Source organism: Oncorhynchus keta, chromosome 11, assembly GCF_023373465.1.
Source record: "Oncorhynchus keta strain PuntledgeMale-10-30-2019 chromosome 11, Oket_V2, whole genome shotgun sequence".
NCBI classification, from domain to species: Eukaryota; Metazoa; Chordata; class Actinopteri; order Salmoniformes; family Salmonidae; genus Oncorhynchus; species Oncorhynchus keta.
Genome location: NC_068431.1, coordinates 48,098,597 through 48,120,368, shown reverse-complemented (window position 1 = coordinate 48,120,368; position 21,772 = coordinate 48,098,597). Strand labels below are relative to the sequence as shown.

Below are 21,772 nucleotides of genomic sequence, written 5' to 3'. Positions count from 1 at the left end.
GAGCCTGAGGGCGGACAATTTACTGAACGCCTGTCCAATGGGGACTCCAATGGGATTCCAGCTATCAGTGAGAAGTTGCTGTGGGCCAGACTTGTTGGAGGGAGCTCCTCCAAAGACTGTCATGCCTTGGTGGAGGAACCTGGTGATGGAGTTGAGAATTGCTTGCACAGTATTGAGTGCAAGGAGGAAGGCTACCCTTGCGACTGCTGAACTTAAAACCTTACACCCTTGAGATACCAAGGTGACACCCACTGGCCACAGTGACCCTCTTGGAGCCTTCTCAGATCTGTGGAGAGCGAGACCTGGTGCTACACACCCAAACACCAGGTAATATTGAGGTGGATGTGCAGACAGTCCAGCTACAGCCTGATGGCCAACCCCTTGTAAACATTCCACTGGTAGAGGGACTGGAGCCAACACTGCAACAAATGCTCAATGCACTCCTAGCCCATTGGTCAAGTGTGTTCTCTGCCCATGAGGAAGATTTCCGTAAGTCTGATTCGGTCCTACATCACATTCCCACAGGTACTGCCATCCATAGCCGAGTGTGACACTGACCAATTCCACCAAGCCTGTACGCGGAGACCCCTAATGGCAAGGATGCTATTCTGGAGTAATCACATAAAGCTCAAGTCTCTGGGCTGCACCAGTGGTACTGGCGAAGAAAAAGGATGGGACCTGAAGGTTCTGTGTAGACTACCACCGACTCAACGCCCTGACCCACAAGGATGCATATCCTCGCCCCTGCATCAAGGAGATCTGAACCATTATGTACCACCCTCAGGGCACTGGGGCATGTGAGGGGTTTAATCAAACATTGTTATCTCTCCTTGGGTCCCTGGGGCAAGATGAGCAGATGCGTTGGCCAGAGCAGTTACCCATGCTTCTGCAGGCATACAACAACACTGAACATAGCAGCACCGGACTTACCCATTCTTTATAATGTGTAGCAGGCATGCCCATCTTCCTGTTGATTTGATTTCAGTGGTGGAGGCCCCAATGCTGTGGATTGACCTAGATGGATGGGTGAGGCACCATTATGACCAGCTATGACGGGCCTACAGTCAGGTCGATGCAAGGACCCGCAGGGGCAAGACAAATACTGGTATAACAAGCGGGCGAAGGACCTTCCATTGATGGCTAGTGAACGGGTGTTACTGGGGAACTTCCGACAATGTGATCAGGGTTGCCACCCGATAGCTAGCCACCTGATAGCAACCACAGCCTTTTGTCATTCTAGGACATCTTTGGCCTGGACTGCCTGCCAGTCATTCGTATCCGACCAGAGGAAGGGAGACCAATGCGGACAATTTATCGGAACCATGTGCGGCCTTGCCCCTACCTGGTCTTCAGACCGCGCCCAGATGCAACTCCACAGACCTGTGGTGGGGCTGGGGGGATCAGACTCACCTCCTGCAAGTTGGCTAATCAGACAGGTAGCTGGAGATTGGTTGTAATTTCCTTTAAAGCCCTGTGTTTTGTGGCATTTGGGGCTGGGAGTTGAGCAGAGAATTTATTTCTGTGGGGATCGGTCTCCTACGCAAGTTTCCATGTCTTGTCTGTTTGGTTGTTTGCTGTGATCACACTGGACCAGTGTCTATGGAACGAAAATATTTATTTGCACATTTGAGTGAGGAAGAGGGCAGCTGCGCTGACAATGAACTGGGGCTGTGGAGCTGAGTGGTAATCCAAGAGCAGAGGACCGAGAGAGGCATTGGTACAACGCACATCAAGGAGCTTTAGCTCCGCCAAGTAAGGGACATGATTCTTCCTGTTCCCCTTACACCACTCTTTCTTATTCTGGGCCCTTTTGCCAAGCCACTGAAAGCCACTATTGTTGGCAGGTTTCCCTGCCGTTTGTCTTCCCCTCATTTTGCAGTGGAGCCGGGTCCATCGTTGGCGTCACCAAGTAGTCTCAGACGGGGTGAATTCCAGGACAGGGAGCTGTGCGGATCTGGATAACGCCATACAGAGACGTTTATTTTCTTTTGAGGGGATATGGTTCTCGTCGGGCCCTAGAAATCGAGAACCTATCCCCAACCTTTCTACTGGATATGTTGTTCTGTCTGTCTTTCCCCCTCCCTATTTTGTCCCATAGCAGTAGAATCCATTAGAGGGGTTGGCAGAGTAGAGTAGAGCCGGGCCAAGGGTGGGTCTCATGTTGTGTGCAGCACCAGAGCGAGATTGTAGTGCCTTTAACCATATTGTTTGCAGTGCCTTCTCTTAGAATAACTACCTTGTTGCAGTGCCTTCCCTTAGAATAACTATCTTGTTGCAGTGCCATATCCGAATAATACAGTGTCACTTTTGCCCGCTATTTACCTGAGGTAGTCAGGGAGGGTAACCTACCTGAGGGGAGGTTACTTGAGTATACTTACCTGTCCTGGTCTTCTGTGTTGTGTGCTGGAGAACATTAAAACCCTGTGTTGGGTGGAGGTGAAAGGGGTTCACACTAAACTGTGAAGTGAACTCTCAGCATGAAACAAATGTTGTTTTTAATACCTGTGATATCTTTGTAGCCATTTCCGTGTCAGTTACAAATGAATATTTAACACAATAGGGGAAGCCTTCATCTGATGTGTTACGTAAACACAAGTAAGTCGTAAATAATTATAAAGCAAACGCATTACTGTATGCCTGTTCTGACACACCTGAATGTACACTATCAAAAGTGTCCCGAAACATTAATACAATTAATCTTGTAACACAATCTCTCACATGCATGCAAGCACACACACACACATTAAAATCTACAATGCCACAACCTGTTATTTGTACGATTAGATTAGTTCCTGGTAATTGTCGTTCTCTTTCCCTGGCATTGTATATTTTCGGAAATGTTGTTTCGTCACCTATAGACGTGTTGGCTGACAACGTTACAAATGATGCGTTGGTTATGATTCTGAATGGTCAGATAGATGACTAGCAACAATGACAAGCTGCCTTGTGGGTAATCGTAGGTGACTTGTTTCAGATAATTGTATCTTGTTATTGATACCATTTCTTGTTGTTGAGTGTTTTGACTGATGTCATGTCTATGCAACATTTTACATGTCAAGTCTAAGCCAACTCAGTCTGTATTGCCCCAAACGTGTCGGTTTTGTTGCTAAATAATAAGCTCACCATTTAGTCATTTTAACTACCATTTAACGCAATAGCATAAAAATACAAGATACACATTTCAACACGGTTCTTTTTGAAGTGCTGAACATCATCTTCCATAAAGTATTTGACTATAACTTGACATGCAACATTTATTTCATTTGAGAAATATGTCAGTCTTACAGTTTCATTATCTTTTATACAGTACAGTTTCAAATCAAATCAAATGTATTGATATAGCCCTTCTCACATCAGCTGATGTCTCAAAGTGCTGTACAGAAACCCAGCCTAAAACACCTAAAAAAGCAAGCAATGCAGGTGTAGAAGAACAGTGGCAAGGAAAGAAACTCCTAGCCTTTCATTATCTTTATACAGTACATAAGACAAATAATCAGAAATATGGGTATTTTAAAGCAGATGGCTACTGTAAAAGGATCGCACGATGTTGTATGCCCTTTCTGCCCCGTGAAACATTGTACAAGGTCACCTTTTCTATGTGACTTGTCAACTGATACAGTTTCGCCTGTGTCTGTGCTTGAAATTCTTCAGCTTACAGTGTATCAATGAAATACAAATAATGAGGGGGAATATGTTTTTAAATACAACCCAGGTATTTCAGCAGTGCATTGTAGACTATACTATAATTCCAAATGGTGGCATATAGAGTGAATTTTACCACATTCTCCAATTGAATCACACTGGCTGAAGGAGAAGGATGTAGTATTTACAGCCACATCCATACATGATTTGGTTTAACCTTCCAACATAAATTTGTCAAAAGGATACATTTATGAGGTATAAATATAGAAATATAAAGTTTTGAGCAGTTAACTAGGCACTACATCATTTTGGTTCAGTAGTTATCAGTTTTGAGCAGTTTGAATAAGTGATATTTAATTGTATTGTTAACAAATGACAAGGAAATCATATCAAAAGTAAAGTGAATATTGCATTTTGAAAAGCAGATTAAATATGTACCCAAATTGAAAGAGCGATTTAGTGCAGTAAACAAGTTACTTAGTGATTTGGTTTGTTGGACTCAGTCAATTGAAAATGTGCTTCGAGTTTTTAAACCATTTTGATGATCTGTTTTGATTGTTGTGCTTACAGTTGTGAAAATGCACCATACAGTTGTGGAAATTGCACCAAAGTGATAGAAAAAACGAACAACACTGTAGCCTCATCCTGGCTACCTCAACCTAACATAATTTTGATATCCACGTTTAATTATCCTTGTAAAAAAAACTGCCATAAAGGACAACAAGAAATGCTATTCACCCTCAGTGCTAATTGAACAGTCAATATCAAGTCAATGACCCCTGGACTTATAGGTAGCCTACTGTAGGTCTATGTTCTGTACAGAGAGAAAGATTCTGTGAGGAATAGATTTTACCTGGTAAAGCACCGCATACGGACACAGCGTACTCCACCACACCGCATAGCTGGAACCTCGTCGGGATTGTCCTCATCTCCATAAAACATTTGTTTCTCATCGGCAATTCAACAATCCAGATTGAAGCTACTTTCAGCACTGACCCCCCTGAGAGAATAATTCAATAAAGCAAGTTTATGATTGTCCTTCCCCTTTACAGACCAATATAATATCAACAACGGTCCTTAAATAAGCATATACAGCACAAATGAAATCACAAATGTTTCCCAACTGTTATTGAGAAAAAATGTACAGGCTGTTGAGCCAACGTGAAGTTTCTGTGACTTTCTCACCATCATTAGGTGGCAGGTGGGACACGCCCCTAAAACGACAAAGCCTGTTCTGAAATATGTGCCTGTGTCTTAACACAAACAAAACTTTTAAGAAAGAAAAGTTTGCCTACAAATTGTCAATATGCTAAATTTTTTCCAACTTTTTATGATAGTGTTTTAACTTATATGTATAATTATTTCTGGAATATAACAGGTGTTAAAGTTTGCAGGATGTAACTGCTTAGTGAATCTGTCCCTTAACGTCTCTTCAGTTCTCATATTACTAACTAGCCTGTTAAACTTTAATATTATATGGTATTCAATTTTATTTCTATATTAATGGAGTTGAAAGTAAGTACAGGATCTAAGTAATGTAGAGTTAGAGCCAACTCACTGGGCACACTATGTCATTTCAGCATGGATAATTGGGTAATATTTGGTTGAGACATTAATCAATGAGATTATGACCTATAATCGCCCACTCAAAAAGGCAGCCAAAGGTTTGTTGAATTTTCAACCATTTAAAAGCACAGTAAAGTTCAAAAAGGAATAGAAGGTCGGCTGTTTTGTTTGATGTATACAACCGATTAATGACGATTTATCACTGTGCTTCATCTAATAGCAGAATCAAATGACCTGGATTGTAGTGGAGATTACATTAAAAAGTGCATTGTGCAAGTGATCAATGCCATTTGAGATTCTGTACAGATTACTACAGCAATTGCGAAAATCTTCACACACCTGCGACAACCTAGGCATGTCATCTTAAACATGCATTCTTTATGTGATTAAATAATAATGATTATATAGTGAGAGTAAAATCAAAATGTGTTCGTGGATCTGGTACTCGTTTTAAAGTTTAACGTTACATATGTTTGTAAGATAGACTTAACTTTAGGCAATTTACTGTATATTACAAAAGGAATATTGAATTGTGTTTGGTTGACAACACAACCAAATATCAACATTTAAAAGATGCATCTACTGCTTGGATAGTTCCGTCTGTGCCATTGACTTAGTCTGGCTTTGATTCCGGTTTGTCTACAAATTAATCATTGATATGTTGGATTCACGTCTCCATCTCAACCACAAATATAATTTTAAGAATAGGACTAAATCAAATCAAACTTGAAATGCACTTTAAATAAAGTTGAGGATGATGTTGAACAGATGTGTGTCAGAGGAGGCTGGTAGGGGGAGTTATAGGAGGACAGGTTCATTGCAATGGAATGGAAAAATGGACCGGAGTCAAACGTGATTTCCATATGTTTGTATTTTCTTTTATTTCACCTTTATTTAACCAGGTAGGCTAGTTGAGAACAAGTTCTCATTTGCAACTGCGACCTGGCCAAGATAAAGAGTAGCAATTCGACACATACAACAACACAGAGTGACACACGGAATTAACAAAACATACAGTCAATAATACAGTAGAACAAAATAAAACAAAAAGTCTATAGTATTATATGTTTGATATCGTTACATTTATTCCAGTCATTACACTGAGCCCGTCCCCCTATAGCTCCTCCCACCAGCCTCCTCTGACGTGTGAGCTGTTGCTACGTCAGAGGGGGATACGTTCAGAGTTGGACATGCATCATTCCTGTCACGCTATGCATCTGCTTGACAGTGTATTGAGAGGGAACCCACCTATGACTCACCTAGAGTCTTTCTCTGCTCACATACCACACCTGTGTTCCCTGTCCTGACTTTTGTCTTGTTGTTCTCTGACCACCTGTTCTCAGCTCACATGTCTTTATTTTCATACCTCAACTGCAGCACCTGTGTCTGGTCACCATTTGCCTGGTTGTATTTTTCCATTTGAATTAATTGGCACAATTCTCTGATATTACAGTAATGTGCTTATTATTCTACTGTATACACACTGTTTTATAGCTGTCCAAAATGTGATCCATCTAATACTCAGGTCAACAAAGCTGTAAGTAATAACCCAATGAGGGCCGATCTGGGGCCGACCCCAAGTGGTGAAGGTAGGCAACAACACCTTCGCAACGCTGATCGACATGAGGGCCACACGGGGTTGCGCGCTCAGCACTCTCCTGCACTCCCTGTTCACCCATGACTGCATGGCCATGCACGTCTCACACTCAATCATCGAGTTTCCAACGACAGCTTATAGGGAGGAGGTGAGGGCCCTGGCAGAGTGGTGCCGGGAAAATAACCTCTCCCTCAACGTCAACAAAACGAAGGAGCTGATCGTGGACCTCAGGAGACAGCAGATAGAACACGCCCCCATCCACATTGACGGTCCTCATTGGCTGTGATAAAGTTTCCAGTGTCCATTGCACAACGTTTCCTCACCTGTGAGGTAGGGAGAGGCTGCACTGCTTTCACCTCAATCAAGGGCTCAGCCAGCATGAGAGATTACAGTACTTATGACATGTTAAGAACTTCAGAGCCACAGCTGTGAAAGAAGCAGCAGCGTGCAGGGAATAGCATTCTGACATTAATTGTTGGTTTTCCCGAAAATCCTCTAAATTTCCCCCGCTTGAGAATAGCAGGGACACTTCACAACTTGGTCGTTCCATATGAATTCAATCACTTTCTGACTACACACCTTTACAACTGAACGAAGCCTCCCAAACATGTTTGCTCTTGGCAGAAGTGATCAGAAAGTGACTTTTTGGACCGGAATGCCAAAACATTCAGGTGATAAGAAGTGCTCAAAGTTGACCTATTTTGCATACCCCACCCTACCATGAGACATCCATGTCATTGAAAAATATGAATGGTTGAGTTTGATATAATTTGAAAGCTTACAAACAGGGTTTTCAAACTATTTTATAATTTCTTGAAAAAATATTGTTTTTATTAAAAAGCACTAAAAATTACCATTAACATCAAATATCAATAAAAACGCTTAAACTCTGATTTAACTCATTTTCACATAAAATAACAATAACGAGGCTATATATAGGGGGTACTGGAACCGAGTCAATGATTGAGGGTACAGATTAGACAAGGTAATTGAGGTAATATGTACATGTAGGTAGGGGTAAAGTGACTATGCATAGATAATAAACAGTGTGTTACAGCAGTGTAGGGGGGGGGGGTCAATGAAAATGTGATTAATTGTTCAGTAGTCTTATGACTTGGGGGTAGAAGTTGTTAAGGAGCCTTTTGGGCCTTCCTCTGACACCTCCTAGTATAGAGTTCCTGGACGGAAGAAAGCTTGGCTCAAGTGATGTACTGGGCCTTACGCACTGCCCTCTGTAGTGCCTTAACCCGCTCAGCTACAGTCCCATTGTTGTGAATGGGGGTGTGTTTGGCCCTCCTTTTCCTGTAATCCACAAACAGCTTCTTTGTCTTGCTCACATTGAGGGAGAGGTTTGTGTCCTGGCATCACCCTGCCGGGTCAGTGACCTCCTCCCTATAAGCCAGGGGTGTCAAACATACGGCCCGCGGGCCGGAACCGGCCCCAAGGAGGTTCGATCAGGCCCGCAGGATAATTTGAAAGTGGAAAAAATGCATAAAAGACATGGAATTAATTTTTTTTTTTTTTTAAGACAAGCCGCATCACTGAGACAGACTGAAAACAGCAGACGGTATCAATGCGCCATCTGCTGCTTGTTACGACGTTGTTAAGATTGTTAATGTCTCTACCTCTCCACTACACCCTCATTAGCCAAAATGTCGTTATCCAAACGGAGAAAAGTAGATAAGGAGTGTAGAATTTTCAAAGAAAAATGGACCACGTCCTATTTATTTACAGAGATGCACGGAAAACCTTTGTGCTTGGTGTGTTTGCAACAAGTTTCGGTATTGAAGGAATATAATATTCGACGCCACTACGAGACTCATCACAGCGAAAAATATGACGGCTTGCAAGGACAACTGAGAAGAGATAAGATTAACGAATTGCTGGCGGGTCTGAGGAAACAGCAGTCAACTTTCATCCAGAGCCGAGAAGTCAGTGAAGCAGCGGTAAAAGCCAGCTACCTAATTGCTAGCGAAATAGCATTAGCATCGAAGCCGTATTCCGACGGTGACTTTGTTAAACGATGCATGATGAAGGCGGCTGAACTTGTATGTCCCGAGAAGCGACAAGCTTTTGCCAATATTAGCATGACGAGGAATACTATAGCAGAGAGGATTTCGGAACTATCGGCAGATTTAGACAGTCAATTGAAACAGAGAGTCAAGTCATTTATTGCATTTTCCGTGGCAATTGACGAGAGCACTGACATCACAGACGTGGCCCAACTGGCCATATTTATTCGAGGAGTTGATGAGACATTGACTGTTACTGAAGAGTTTCTTGAGTTGGTGCCAATGATGGACACCACAACAGCCGAGGACATTTTCGGCTCTGTCCTTGCTGCATTGGACAGAGTTGGAGTGGACTGGTCCCGCGCTGTCAGCCTGGCTACAGACGGCGCGCCATCCATGGTCGGAAAGAAAGCAGGTGTCGCGACAAAGTTCAAAGACAAAGTACAAGCCCTTAATGGAGGAGATCGTTTCTGGACATTTCACTGTATTTTGCACCAGGAGGCATTGTGTTGCAAGTCGCTGAAAATGGACCACGTCATGGAGGTGGTTGTTCGCACTGTAAATTTCATCCGGTCCAGAGGTCTGAACCATCGTCAGTTTGACAAACTTCTCAGCGACAGCAACATTACCCACAGCCTGCCATACCACACTGAAGTGAGATGGTTAAGCCGAGGCGCTGTGCTGAGGCATTTCTTTGATCTACGAGAGGAAATCGGACAGTTCATGGAGAAAAAAGGAAAACCGGTGTTGGAATTACAATCTCAGGAATGGCTACGGGACCTTGCATTCTTGGTTGATATTACTGAACACTTGAACAATCTGAACAAAATGTTGCAAGGCCGCAAAAAGTTGTCACACAGTTTTCTGACAACATACATGCATTTAAGTTGAAGCTGACTTTGTGGGAGATGCAAATGGCAACCCTGCCCTGATTTTATCAGTATCTACTACCAGGGTACCCCAAATTAACAGCCCTGGCTGCTAAAATTTTGTGCATGTTTGGGACAACCTACCTTTGTGAACAAATTTTCTCAGTGATGAATATCAATAAAACAAAAATGCGTTCAAGGCTCACAAACAAGCACTTAAATGACATTCTGAAAGTGACAGCTAGTCAGGACATGACACCTGGTGTTGATGCACTTGTACAGGCCAAAAGATGCCAAGTTTCAGGTACAAATACAAGTCCAGACTAGACTAACACCTTTAAAATGCTGCCTTAGATACTGTTTGCATTGAAAGAATACAGCTCTGTGAAGATGAATCCTTACTGTGGTGATTTAAAAAATGTGCACTTTAATGTTAGTCAGCAGCTTCAAAACAAAAGTTGTGTGATGGAATTCTACTGTTCATACAACTCCATACATTTTCAGTATGTATTGTATGTGTATGTATGTTTCATGTATGAAGTTTACAGATTTACAGGACAGGCGAACACTTTCTTCATTACACATTTAAAATCACTCTCCTTAGTTTGTAAGGTGTACGCAGGGATTACATTTAGATTTTATATGCGTATGTGTAAGTGGTTTAAAAATTCCTTTCTTTAAAAGTCTCATTTAATCTTAAAGTGCATTACTATATTTTTCAGTACCAATTAAAGTTTTGTGCCTTTGTACAATCAGTGGGATCAGTTGCAATGCATATTTGTGAATGATAAAAGTAAATTGCACATTTGTCTAAGGAAATATGAGGTGTTTCATGAAATGTTTTGTAAAAGGATAGTTCATTAAATTTCAATATTTTCCTAATGTTCTTGTGCTTCTTTACACCAAAACAAAGGAAAGACATGATATTTTGGTTATTTATAGCAGAGTATGGTATAATTTTAATGGTCCGGCCCACTTGACATCTCCCTAGGCCGTATGTGGCCCACGATGCGAAATGAGTTTGACACCCCTGCTATAAGCTGTCTCATTGTTGTCAGTGATCAGGCCTACCACTGTTGTGTCGTCAGCAAACTTAATGTTGTTGGAGTCATGCTTGGCCACGCAGTCGTGGGTGAACAGGGAGTACAGGAGAGGACTAAGCATGCACCCCTGAGGGATCCCCATGTTGAGGGTCAGCGTGACAGATGTGTTGTTGCCTACCCTTATCACCTGGATGCGGCCCATCAGGAAGTCCAGAATCCAGTTGCTATTACTACCAGAAAGATAGTCGCCAGTCCACTCACCGTCAAATACCAACTTGAATGGGAATATATTCTAGTATCTGTATTTCTATGATTTCAATGTTTCCTATGGAAGACTGAAAGTTTAATCTCAAGTCAACATTCTCTGATGTGTGGACCGCCAACTATCTTTGTGGTACCATTTGAAAGTTGACATTTAAATTTGACTGACATTTAAAAAAATGTATCAGCCAAAACATGACACCCACCCTGTATTCAAGAGCATGTTGTATCTCAACTGATGGTGTCACAACACAAACACCTGATTATGTATATAGGGTCTAAGCTACAACATATGAAAAGACATAACATGAAAAAATATCAGGGTTTACGCATTTATATAATTGATGTAAAAGGTGTCAAAAAAATGACAATTTGTATGAACTTTTATTTCAATAAATTATGAAATAGTTTGACAACCCTGTTTGTAAGCTTTCAAATGATATCAAACTCAACCTTTTATTATTATTTTTCTAGTGATGACAGATTTGTTTCTTCTGACCACTTCTACTATGGCCAAACACTTCTGGAAGGTTTCGTTCAAATCAAAAGGGGTGCAGGCAGAAAGATGTTGAAATCATATGGAACTGTTCATCAGCTACTGTAATGTAAAACTCATCAGCAACTGTAATGTGTGTTATTATGTGTGATAAATGGGATACAGACCCAACTCTGAACATATCCTCCTCTGATGTAACAAGAGCCATGTTGCGTGTCCATGTGTGCGCTTGAATGCACCTTTATACTTTAACGTTATCACAGGTCCTGGAATTCAGACTGGAATTTCATGCCTCTGAAATAGAGCACAGTCTCCACACCTCTTTATGAAGACCAAACAAAGACCAACCACAGAGGTGCTGAGAAAGACAGGCTTTAAAAAGGTCCAGCTCAGTCATCCTATTTCCAAAGTGAAAATAGCCTTTGAATGACCAAAACATCACCCACAATATTTTACGCTATTAAAATGCCCCCGAATTTAATTTTTTTTAACCTTTTCTCTCATTTATAACTATCAGGAACCTGAAAGAACAGTTTGAGTGGGCGGGGTGCTTATATTCATGAGCTCGCCTTGACGTACAGCTCTTTGAAACGCCCTTGTGGTCGCTGCCAGGTAACAAGGTAAACAATGGGCCACGTGTCATTCTGAGCCTAAATAGTATGCCTCAACCCATTTTCTCTGCAAAATGCTCTCATGGTCAACAGAGATGATTATGGGTACCAGACAAACAGCAGCAATACACAATTGCATTTCTATTGTTTTGTAACTAATTACAGAACACAGGTCACTGATACACTTCCTCACAAGAATTAGTAGCCAAAGTCACTTTAGAAGCTTAGACATAAGGGATTGTACATAAAAACGATGTACTCGACAACGTATTGGTGCCTCTGCATTAGCACTATAAATGACAAAATGTTCAGAATTGTATGTATTGATCATTTAATATTTATTTGATCATTTACAATAGGCCAGCATAGACTAAATATTGATCAACATGAACACTCATGAGAAATAAAAGGTAGAATCTAATTTGACCCCAAAAAATGATTAAAGCCATGTGCCTAATATAGGCACCCGGATGCCCTACAGTGTGCAGAACCCATTGATTTGTCTGAATGCTTGCTTTAAAAAATATATATATATATATATATATATATATATTTGGGCTGCAATTTCTGAGGCTGGTAACTCTAATGAACTTATCCTCTGTAGCAGAGGTAACTTTGAGTCTTCCATTCCTGTGGCGGTCCTCATGAGAGCCAGTATCATCATGGCTCTTGATGGTATTTGTGTCTGCACTTGAAGAAACTTTCAAAGTTCTTGACATTTTCCAGATTGACTGACTTTCATGTCTTAAAGTAACAATGGACCATTGTTTCTCTTTGCTTATTTGAGCTGTTCTTGCCATAACATGGACTTGGTCTTTTGCCAAATAGGGTTATGTTCTGTATATCACTCCTACCTTGTCACAACACAACTGATTGGCTCAAACGCATTAAGAAGGAAAGAAATTCTATAAATTAACTTTTAAAGAGGCACACCTGTTAATTGAAATGCATTCCAAGGTGACTACCTCATGAAGCTGGTTGAGAGAATGCCAAGAGTGTGCAAAGCAGTCATCAAGGCAAAGGGTGACTATTTGAAGAATCTCAAATATAAAACATATTTTGATTTGTTTAACACTTTTTTGGTTATTACATGATTACATATGTGTTATTTCATAGTTTTGATGTCTTCACTATTATTCTACAATGTAGAAAATGGTACAAATGAAGAAAAACCATTGAATGCGTAGGTGTTCAGACTGGTAGTGTAGTTCCGGAAACAAGTACATCCTCCTCATCAGCGACCAGTTTACTCTGTGGGTTGAAGCTCTTCCTGTTCCTGACCAAGGAGCTGAAACTACTGCCAAGAGACTGGTATAGGACTTTGCTTGCGTCAGTGCCCCACTCGAACTGCACACAGACCAAGGTTGAAACTTTGAATGTTTCCTGTTCAAGAGTGTGTGTTCAGGCAATTGCAGATCTCAGAGAGAAGGAAAACTCCCTATCATCCGGCTTCCACCGGTCAGGTGGAGCGGTTCAACCGTACACTACTCCAGATGATCCGGTGCTACATGGACCAGAATCTGTGAAACTGGGATGAACAGTTGCCAATCCTGATGTCCCCTTACAGCAGCTCCCAGCATGCAATCACTGGGTTCACTACAAATAGCCTGATGCTTGGAACAGAGGCCCATCAACCTCGGGATATCTGGTCTGATGCAGCAGAGGACAGGTCTGACAGGATGGAAGTCCCAGAGTTCCTCTACAACCTGGATCTAGAGGAAGCACACATAACTTCAAGGGAGCATCTCTGAGCAGCGTCAAAATAAAATATACTCCAAGCACCCTGGAAGGGCCCCTACGTTGTCTCTGCATGCCGTGGCCCTGTGCTGTATGAGATACAAGGAAAACTGCACAGAGGGATAATGCACAACGACCGCCTCAAGCCCTACGATAGTGAGGTTATCCTGGCGTGGGTCAGGCGACAAATGAATCAGGTCCTACAGCAGTGTAGAGTCCACTGAGACACCCACACACCTGGAACCTCAGCAACTACCTTAGCCACCACCAGATGGCAGCGACACAGCTTCAGACTCCTGAACAGGAGCCAAACAGTAAAGAAAAGAAAAGAAGCGGTAACCTGCTGCACTCTGTCGTCGACAGTACAAAACAGAAAAAGTGGAAACATCCGACACGGACGAAGACAAAGACCCGACGGACAACAAGACAGTGAAGACGACACTGCGTGGACAAAAGGTTCACAAACCTGTGAGATAGAACCGTAGTTAAATAAGGAAAAGAAAGAACATGGACTGTGTAGTTTCCAGTCAAGTTATAAGTCAGAGAGACTGTGGACTTTGTTTATTAATTTTATTGTTTAAGCCAGTCTACAGCAAGTAACTTAGGGTCACCTGTACCGAAGGAACTCCCTCCTCCTGGAGGGAGTACAGTCGTGGCCAAAAGTTTTGAGAATGACACAAATATATATTTTCATCAAATCTACTGCCTCAGTTTGTATGGTGGCAATTTTGCATATACTCCAGAATGTTATGAAGAGTGATCAGATGAATTGCAATTCATTTCAAAGTCCCTCTTTGCCATACAAATGAACTGAATCCCCAAAAAACATTTCCACGGCATTTCAGCCCTGCCACAAAAGGCCCAGCTGACATCATGTCAGTGATTCTCTCATTAACACAGGTGTGAGTGTTGACGAGGAGGACAAGGCTGGAAATCACTCTGTCATGCTGATAGAGTTTGAATAACAGACTAGAAGCTTCAAAAGAAGGGTGGTGCTTGGAATCATTGTTCTTCCTCTGTCAAACATGGTTACCTGCAAGGAAACACGTGCTGTCATCATTGCTCATCAAGGGCATCATTGCTCATTTATCAGGCCATTAAGAAATTCAAGGAGAGCGGTTCAATTGTTGTGAAGAAGGCTTCAGGGCACCCAAGAAAGTCCAGCAAGCGCCAGGACCGTCTCCTAAAGTTGATTCAGCTGCGGGATCGGGGCACCTCCAGTACAGAGCTTGCTCAGGAATTGCAGCAGGCAGGTGTGACTGCATCTGCACGCACAGTGAGGCGAAGACTTTTGGAGGATGGCCTGGTGTCAAGAAGGGCAGCAAAGAAGCCACTTCTCTCCAGGAAAAACGTCAGGGACAGACTGATTCTGATTCTGCAAAAGATACAAGGATTGGACTGCTGAGGACTGGGGTAAAATCATTTTCTCTGATGAATTTCCTTTCCGATTGCTTGGGGAATCTGGAAAAGAGCTTATTCGGAGAAGACAAGGTAAGTGCTACCATCAGTCCTGTGTCATGCCAACAGTAAAGCATCCTGAGACCATTCATGTGTGGGGTTGCTTCTCAGCCAAGGGAGTGGGCTCACTCACAATTGTGCCGAAGAACACAGCCATGAATAAAGAATGTTACCAACACGTCCTCCGAGAGCAACTTCTCCCAACCATCCAGGAGCAAACAATGCCTTTTCCAGCATGATGGAGCACCTTGCCATAAGGCATACGTGATAACTAAGTGGCTCTGGGAACAAAACTTAGATATTTTGGGTCCATGGCCAGGAAACTCCTCAGACCTCAATCCCATTGAAAACTTGTGGTCAATCCTCAAGAGACGGGTGGACAAACAAAAACCCACAAATTCTGACAAACTCCAGAATGGGCTGCCATCAGTCAGGATGTGTCAGTCAGGAAGTTAATTGACAGCATGCCAGGGCAGATTGCAGAGGTCTTGAAAAAGAAGGGTCAACACTGCAAATATTGACTCTTTGCATCAACTTCATGTAATTGTCAATAAAAAGCCTTTGACACTTACGAAATGCTTGTAATTATACTTCAGTTTTCCATAGTAACATCTGACAAAAATATCTAAAGACACTGAAGCAGCAAACTTTGTGGAAATTAATATTTGTGTCATTCTCAAAACCTTTGGCCACGACTGAAGTGCAGATGGCATAGCCCTTGTGCCCCCCCCCCCCCCCCCCATGTGTTCTATGGTGCATGTTCTGTATGCGTGACAGCCGCTCATTAGTTAATGGGCGTGCCATGTTTAAATTAGCCAGTTGTCTAGTTTTTCCCACAGTAGTTGAAGGTTTGCTAGCATGCTCATCACATGGACGTGGACATTGTTCTGTGTCCGAGCAAGAGCACCTAGACATAGCCTGTGTTATTTCCATTTGTATAATAACATCTACTGAATGTCATTATTGTGAATTCCCATCATCATCATACCTGTATTATCTGAGAAGTTCCTTCAGTACATTTCCATCAAACTTGACTCATTCTTGTCCTGGCAATTCCTCATCCACGCATCAGCAGCTAGGAAGAGCTATATCCAGTAACATGACAATATAAACATGTAGTTTACAAAGGGTTGCAACACACTGCAGTACAGCTCTGTCACATTCCTCTCTCATGTTTAGCAGTTGACTGATAGTTTGTTTCATGAAAAGTGATTTATTAATATCATTTTCACCAGCAGGGAGCGCCAAATGGCTAGCTGTCCTGCTCAGATAGCATATGAACACGTCATGGCAGAATGTAAAGACACTAATAGCAAGAAATGTGTTTGAAAACGACAATTTTCTCTCAGACCCATGGCAAAATGCGTGTAACTGCTGAAAGTTTGATTTAAAAAAAAATCGCTCCACTACCATGAGAGGGGTCTCCAAAATGTTCTTGATCAGGGATTTTTAAATTGTGCGGGTGGCAGTACAAAATAGACCACAAAATGTGCGTGTGGCAGTTTTCATGCAAAATGTGGAATTTATGTGAATTTGACTTGAGAATGTGCTTTCCTCCCCACAAACTGCACAGTTTCCAGTTTCTAGAATTGCAAGGCAAGCGTATCCTAGTAGCCTTGTGCAAATGGGGAATATATGATGACACTGTTATTCATAAGAATAAAATAGTTAGCTAAATATAATAAGATGCAATCATTTGCCATTAGTGAAGAGTGAAGATTGCTGTATTTAATCTTTGCATTTAAAAAAAAAATAGGCATCCATTTCCTATGATTTAATTTCCAAATAGCCTATAGGCCTACAACAAGTTAGGATAGGCTACCCTTCATCCCATCTCTCATTTTAATTTGACCTAGTTCACAGTAGTAAACAGATCAGCTATTTCAAGTATTTTGCTCTATGCGATTCAACATTTAAGCACAGACGGTTTGTAGACGGTTTGTAGCCTACCTCAGAATACTGTCAAATTTCTCGAATTAACAATATTTCATTCATAAACATTACATTATATATACACACAACATGACCAAAATGATATGGAACACCTGCTAGTCAAACAATTCATTCCAAAATCATGGGCATCAATTTGGAGTTCTTCCTCCCTTTGCTGCTATAACAGCCTCCACTTTTCTGGGAAGGCTTTCCACTAGATGGAACATTATTGCAGGGACTTGCTTCCATTCAGCCACTGATGTTGGGCGATTAGGCCTGGCTCGCACTCCGGCGTTCCAATTCATCCCAAAGGTGTTTGACGGAGTTGAGGTCAGGGCTCTGTGCAGGTCAGTCAAGTTCTTCCACACCAACAAACCATTTCTGTATGGAACTTCACTTTGTGCACAGAGGCCAAACTGTTTCCAAAAAGTTGGAAGCACAGAATCGTCTAGAATGTCCTTGTATGCTGTAGCGTTAAGATTTCCCTTCACTGGAACTAAGAGGCCTAGCCCAAACCATGAAAAAAAGCTCAAGACCATTATTTATCCTGAGACTTTATTGCTCCTAGCCATTTCCTCTTCAAAATAACAGCAGTTACAGTTGACCGGGGCAGTTCTAGCAGGGCAGAAATGTTATGAACTGACGTGTTGGAAATATGGCATCCTATGACGGTGCCATGTTGAAAGTTACTGAGCTCTTCAGTAAGGCCATTCTACTGCCAATACTTTCCTCTGGAGATTGCATGGCCGTGTGCTCGATTTTATACACCTGTCAGCAACGTGTGTACCTGAAATAGCCAAATCCACTAACTTGAAGTGATGTCCACATACTTGTGTATCATAACCATTGCAGAATAAATTCCTCACCTTTTCTGGCCATGCTGAGTTCATATTTTCGAAATAGCCATACAACAAATTACAGATGTAGTATCGGTGATATGTTTATTTGAATTACTATGCTGTTACTAAGCCGTCATATATTGTTAGGGTTGCGTAAATTCAAAACTGGTATCAGGATAAATATAACAATGAGTCACCGATTTTATACTTTGTATTTTTTATTAGCTAAGTAATAAATGGCAAATGCAACTTTCGTATATACGGGCTCGCTGTAATACCACGCAGGGCAGAACAGAGAACTGACAAGACGGAGGTAACAGTATTCTTTATACTGTGATGGACAGTTCCAACCCGTCTGTTGGCCTATCACAGTAGAGACTGGGCGTGGTTTAAACATGCTCAGCCTATTGCAGGCGCTCAGGCGGGTCCACGCCTCTTGGGGACATGTGAAGAACATCCAGGCTCTCATGCTCCATACCGTTATCTTGCACCTGGCTCCTGTTATCTAACAAAAGACCGCTTGTTCTCGCAACACCACGCTCTGAATGTGCCACCCCTAACTCATTGCACAGTTCCTGTCTTTTTTCCATCATGAGAAAGTTAAAAGCTTCAGGGCCATGGGCCTATGTTCCAAGTCAGCTATGTTGCATAACACATACATACATCCACACAAGCCAACAGCAGATACTATTCAATCATATATATGGTAATAGCTATAATGTAAAACACAGGATCCAACAATATTAAAGCAGTGTTATGTTACGACACCTAATTGGAAATGCCCATGTGCACGATTGGGCCCAGCTGTAGAGCACGATAGGTTTTTACTAAATGACACTGAACTGTAATCCCGTTTCCTGCCTGGTTATTTTCTCCACCACACAAATATTACAACAGACAGTTGATATTTTGCATTGAAGTGTGTATGCTACCACTGTAAGTAGGGATATGGAAGTTTTAATTTCCGAGTAGACAATGTTTCATAATTCGCGTACAGTGCAACATTATTTTTAAACGATCTGTTTAGGTCCACAACACTTCAGAAACGTCAGATACAGGTATTGTCTCTGCAAACGAAAACATTCTGCCAACACCTCCAAAGACATGTGACCGACTTCGCCATTGCTATCTTGGCCTAATTCCAATACTTCTAACGTATACAGCAAGTAGGGGCGTTATTGTCACCATAAAAGTTCAATGGGTTGTCCAGACAGTTATATTGCTCGTTCACGAGCGCAGTTTTACGACCGGTCTGATTCATAACCACAAAACGTGTTTGGCGGACGCCAAGTTTATAAATCGCAATATTGTTTTACATGTGCAATGTTTTAGAAATGGCGCACAGAGATATTTAGTGGTAAATGTACGCCACGATTATAAATGAGCACGCAGGCCCCCAAATGTGGTTACGCCTCAATCACACCGAGAGTAATCTTGCGTTTTGGCATACCAGAATTGCATTCGTTTCGAGTGGAACGCTACGTTTGCCTTGCAGCATTGCAGAGCATTTGCTTTATCGAACGTGTGCGTCAAACTGGATAGACGGCTTGGCAGAAATGGTAGCAGAAGTTGAATGTTTAACTTTAGTTGCACACATATGCCGCGTCACATTTTGTGGCGCACTTTCGGTGTGATCGAGGCACTAGTCAGGTCCTGATCATACCCATCTTCAGTAGTAGTCAATTGGCCACACACTACTACATACTCTTCGGGTTGGGTAGGTTACTTTCTAAATGTAATCTAGTCACCCGTCTGAATATCAGTAATGTAACTTTTGCATACCCAAACTAACAATCGGATTACTTTGAGGACTTTCCCCTTAAAAAGCATTAGAAGACAAATTATACATTAAACACATATGGTGTCAGTGGTCAGACTCGCTCAGGTGGAATAAACTTAAACTTGCACCTTTTTTTCCAATTCTGAATTGAATGTCATTGAGAGAACAAAACGTAAACACGAAGTAATCTAGTTTTTCCAAAAGTATCTAATCGGACTACAATATTTCAGCTGGTAACGTATCTGGTTTGTTTGTAATCAAATTACATGTCATTTACTCCCCGACCCTGCATACTGTTCATGAGTTCTATATCCGATCCATGTATACATGCTGGACTGAGAAAATTCACAGGTAGAGATCACAGCGGGGCTAATGATGGTGAAAGACAATGGCCCTGTATGATTTTCTCACGTTCAGACCTATCCAGTGGCGTCCCTCTTAAAATTGTTACCTGAGAATTGGCCATTCCGGTTCTACGCACAAGCAAGACAATACGCAAACAGTACAATATGCTAAGAACGCTAATACAAATTGAACAAATGTCAAATGCTTCCTTCATAGAACCACAAAAGACTAAGGAAAGCCTGCTCAAGGAAATAAAGAAATACCGTATTACTAAGTGTTTACTTGACAATATACGAACTCTACGGCAAAACAAACGATGGGGCAAATACAGTTGAGACAAAAGGAGTTGTGACAACTCACAAGTAGAAATGTGTGGGTGGATTTTAGAACTACACCGAGTATGCAGCAGCAGGGTATGCGAATTACTGAAAGTCTTATTACAAAAGATACCACCTGCCATAACACAATTAAATTTCCCTGCAAAAGAAAGAAACCAAATATTTTATTCTCCAACTCGTTTTAATAGCAGGTAGTCACTGCTGAACATACATTTTTTTCCAGTGGGATAAAACAGCATTTGGTGAAATAATATCCAATAAATAAATGTAACAAAGCACCACAATAATCATCAAAAGGCATGAATGTGCACTGTGTATATGGTAAGCTACATTCAATAAAACTTTCCTTTTCCAGCACATGCACCAAACAGAATTTTAGACCAATTTAAAACGAAGTATGTAAAAATAAATCATTACAAGCAAGAAACCGCCACAAAGGAGGACCCTTTTCCCTTTTAAAAACACGTTCGGACACTTCAGCCTCAATGGGCAGGGTCACACTGCCTTTTCAACACCTTGACAAGCACCTGTAATCAAAATCACACTCACGCCACAGTTACAACCGAAGAGAAAAAACAACCACACAAACAGACATTCAGTTGAAACTATGGGGAGCACATATTCTATCACACAATCACAACCCAAAAGCTATTGTATGTTGGTGCTGCTTTTATAACCCAAATGTGAAAAGTAACCCAGAGGGACAGGTGCATAAAGTGTGTCAATACTTGCCTGGTCCCAGACCTGTCTGGGCTTTAGACTTCTCTGACTATAGCCTGGTCCCAGACCTCTAAAAGCTTCAGGCAACTCCTCAGGAGTATTGTTGCCCTTTCAAACATGTATAAGACATGTAACATGTATGGCATGACAACAATAGTCAGAGAAGTCTAAAGCCCAGACAGGTCTGGGACCAGGCTATAGTCAGAGAAGTCTAAAGCCCAGACAGGTCTGGGACCAGGCTATAGTCAGAGAAGTCTAAAGCCCAGACAGGTCTGGGACCAGTTATAGAAATGCTGAGTCATCCTCTACAGTAGGTTTCAGTGTATCCAGTGGTAACAGCCCCACAGCTCTCCCTGGAGCACATATGCAAGAACAGCCCAACTCAAAATATCCAATTAACAGAAATACAATCTCTTGCAAGTTTAGACATAAAATTATAAAACCAACATCTAAAAAGAGTTTGAGAGTTGGACTTAGAAGGATAAAAAAAAAAAAAATGAGTAGAGATTTATTTATTTTTTGGAGG

General features: G+C 41.7%; 1 protein-coding gene and 1 long non-coding RNA gene across 4 annotated transcripts in view; both read right to left on the bottom strand.

The window, feature by feature from the left end:
- LOC118390430 (mucin-5AC-like) overlaps positions 1–4,815 on the bottom strand; it is a 31,602-nt gene extending 26,787 nt beyond the window's left edge. For all 3 annotated transcript variants that reach the window (XR_008060620.1, XM_035780990.2, XM_035780991.2), the window contains exon 1: positions 4,496–4,815. Coding sequence is in view for 2 of the 3 variants with exons in the window: in XM_035780990.2 (XP_035636883.2) it covers positions 4,496–4,584 (89 nt within the window). In the remaining variant the exon portion in view is untranslated. The remainder of the gene's footprint in view (positions 1–4,495) is intronic.
- A 15,873-nt stretch (positions 4,816–20,688) lies between these two features.
- LOC127906196 (uncharacterized) lies at positions 20,689–21,769 on the bottom strand. Its single transcript, XR_008060619.1, has 2 exons — positions 21,315–21,769; positions 20,689–21,270 (listed from the first exon to the last, which is right to left on the bottom strand). It is a non-coding gene; the product is annotated as an uncharacterized LOC127906196 (long non-coding RNA).
- Between the last annotated feature and the right edge of the window lie 3 nt (positions 21,770–21,772).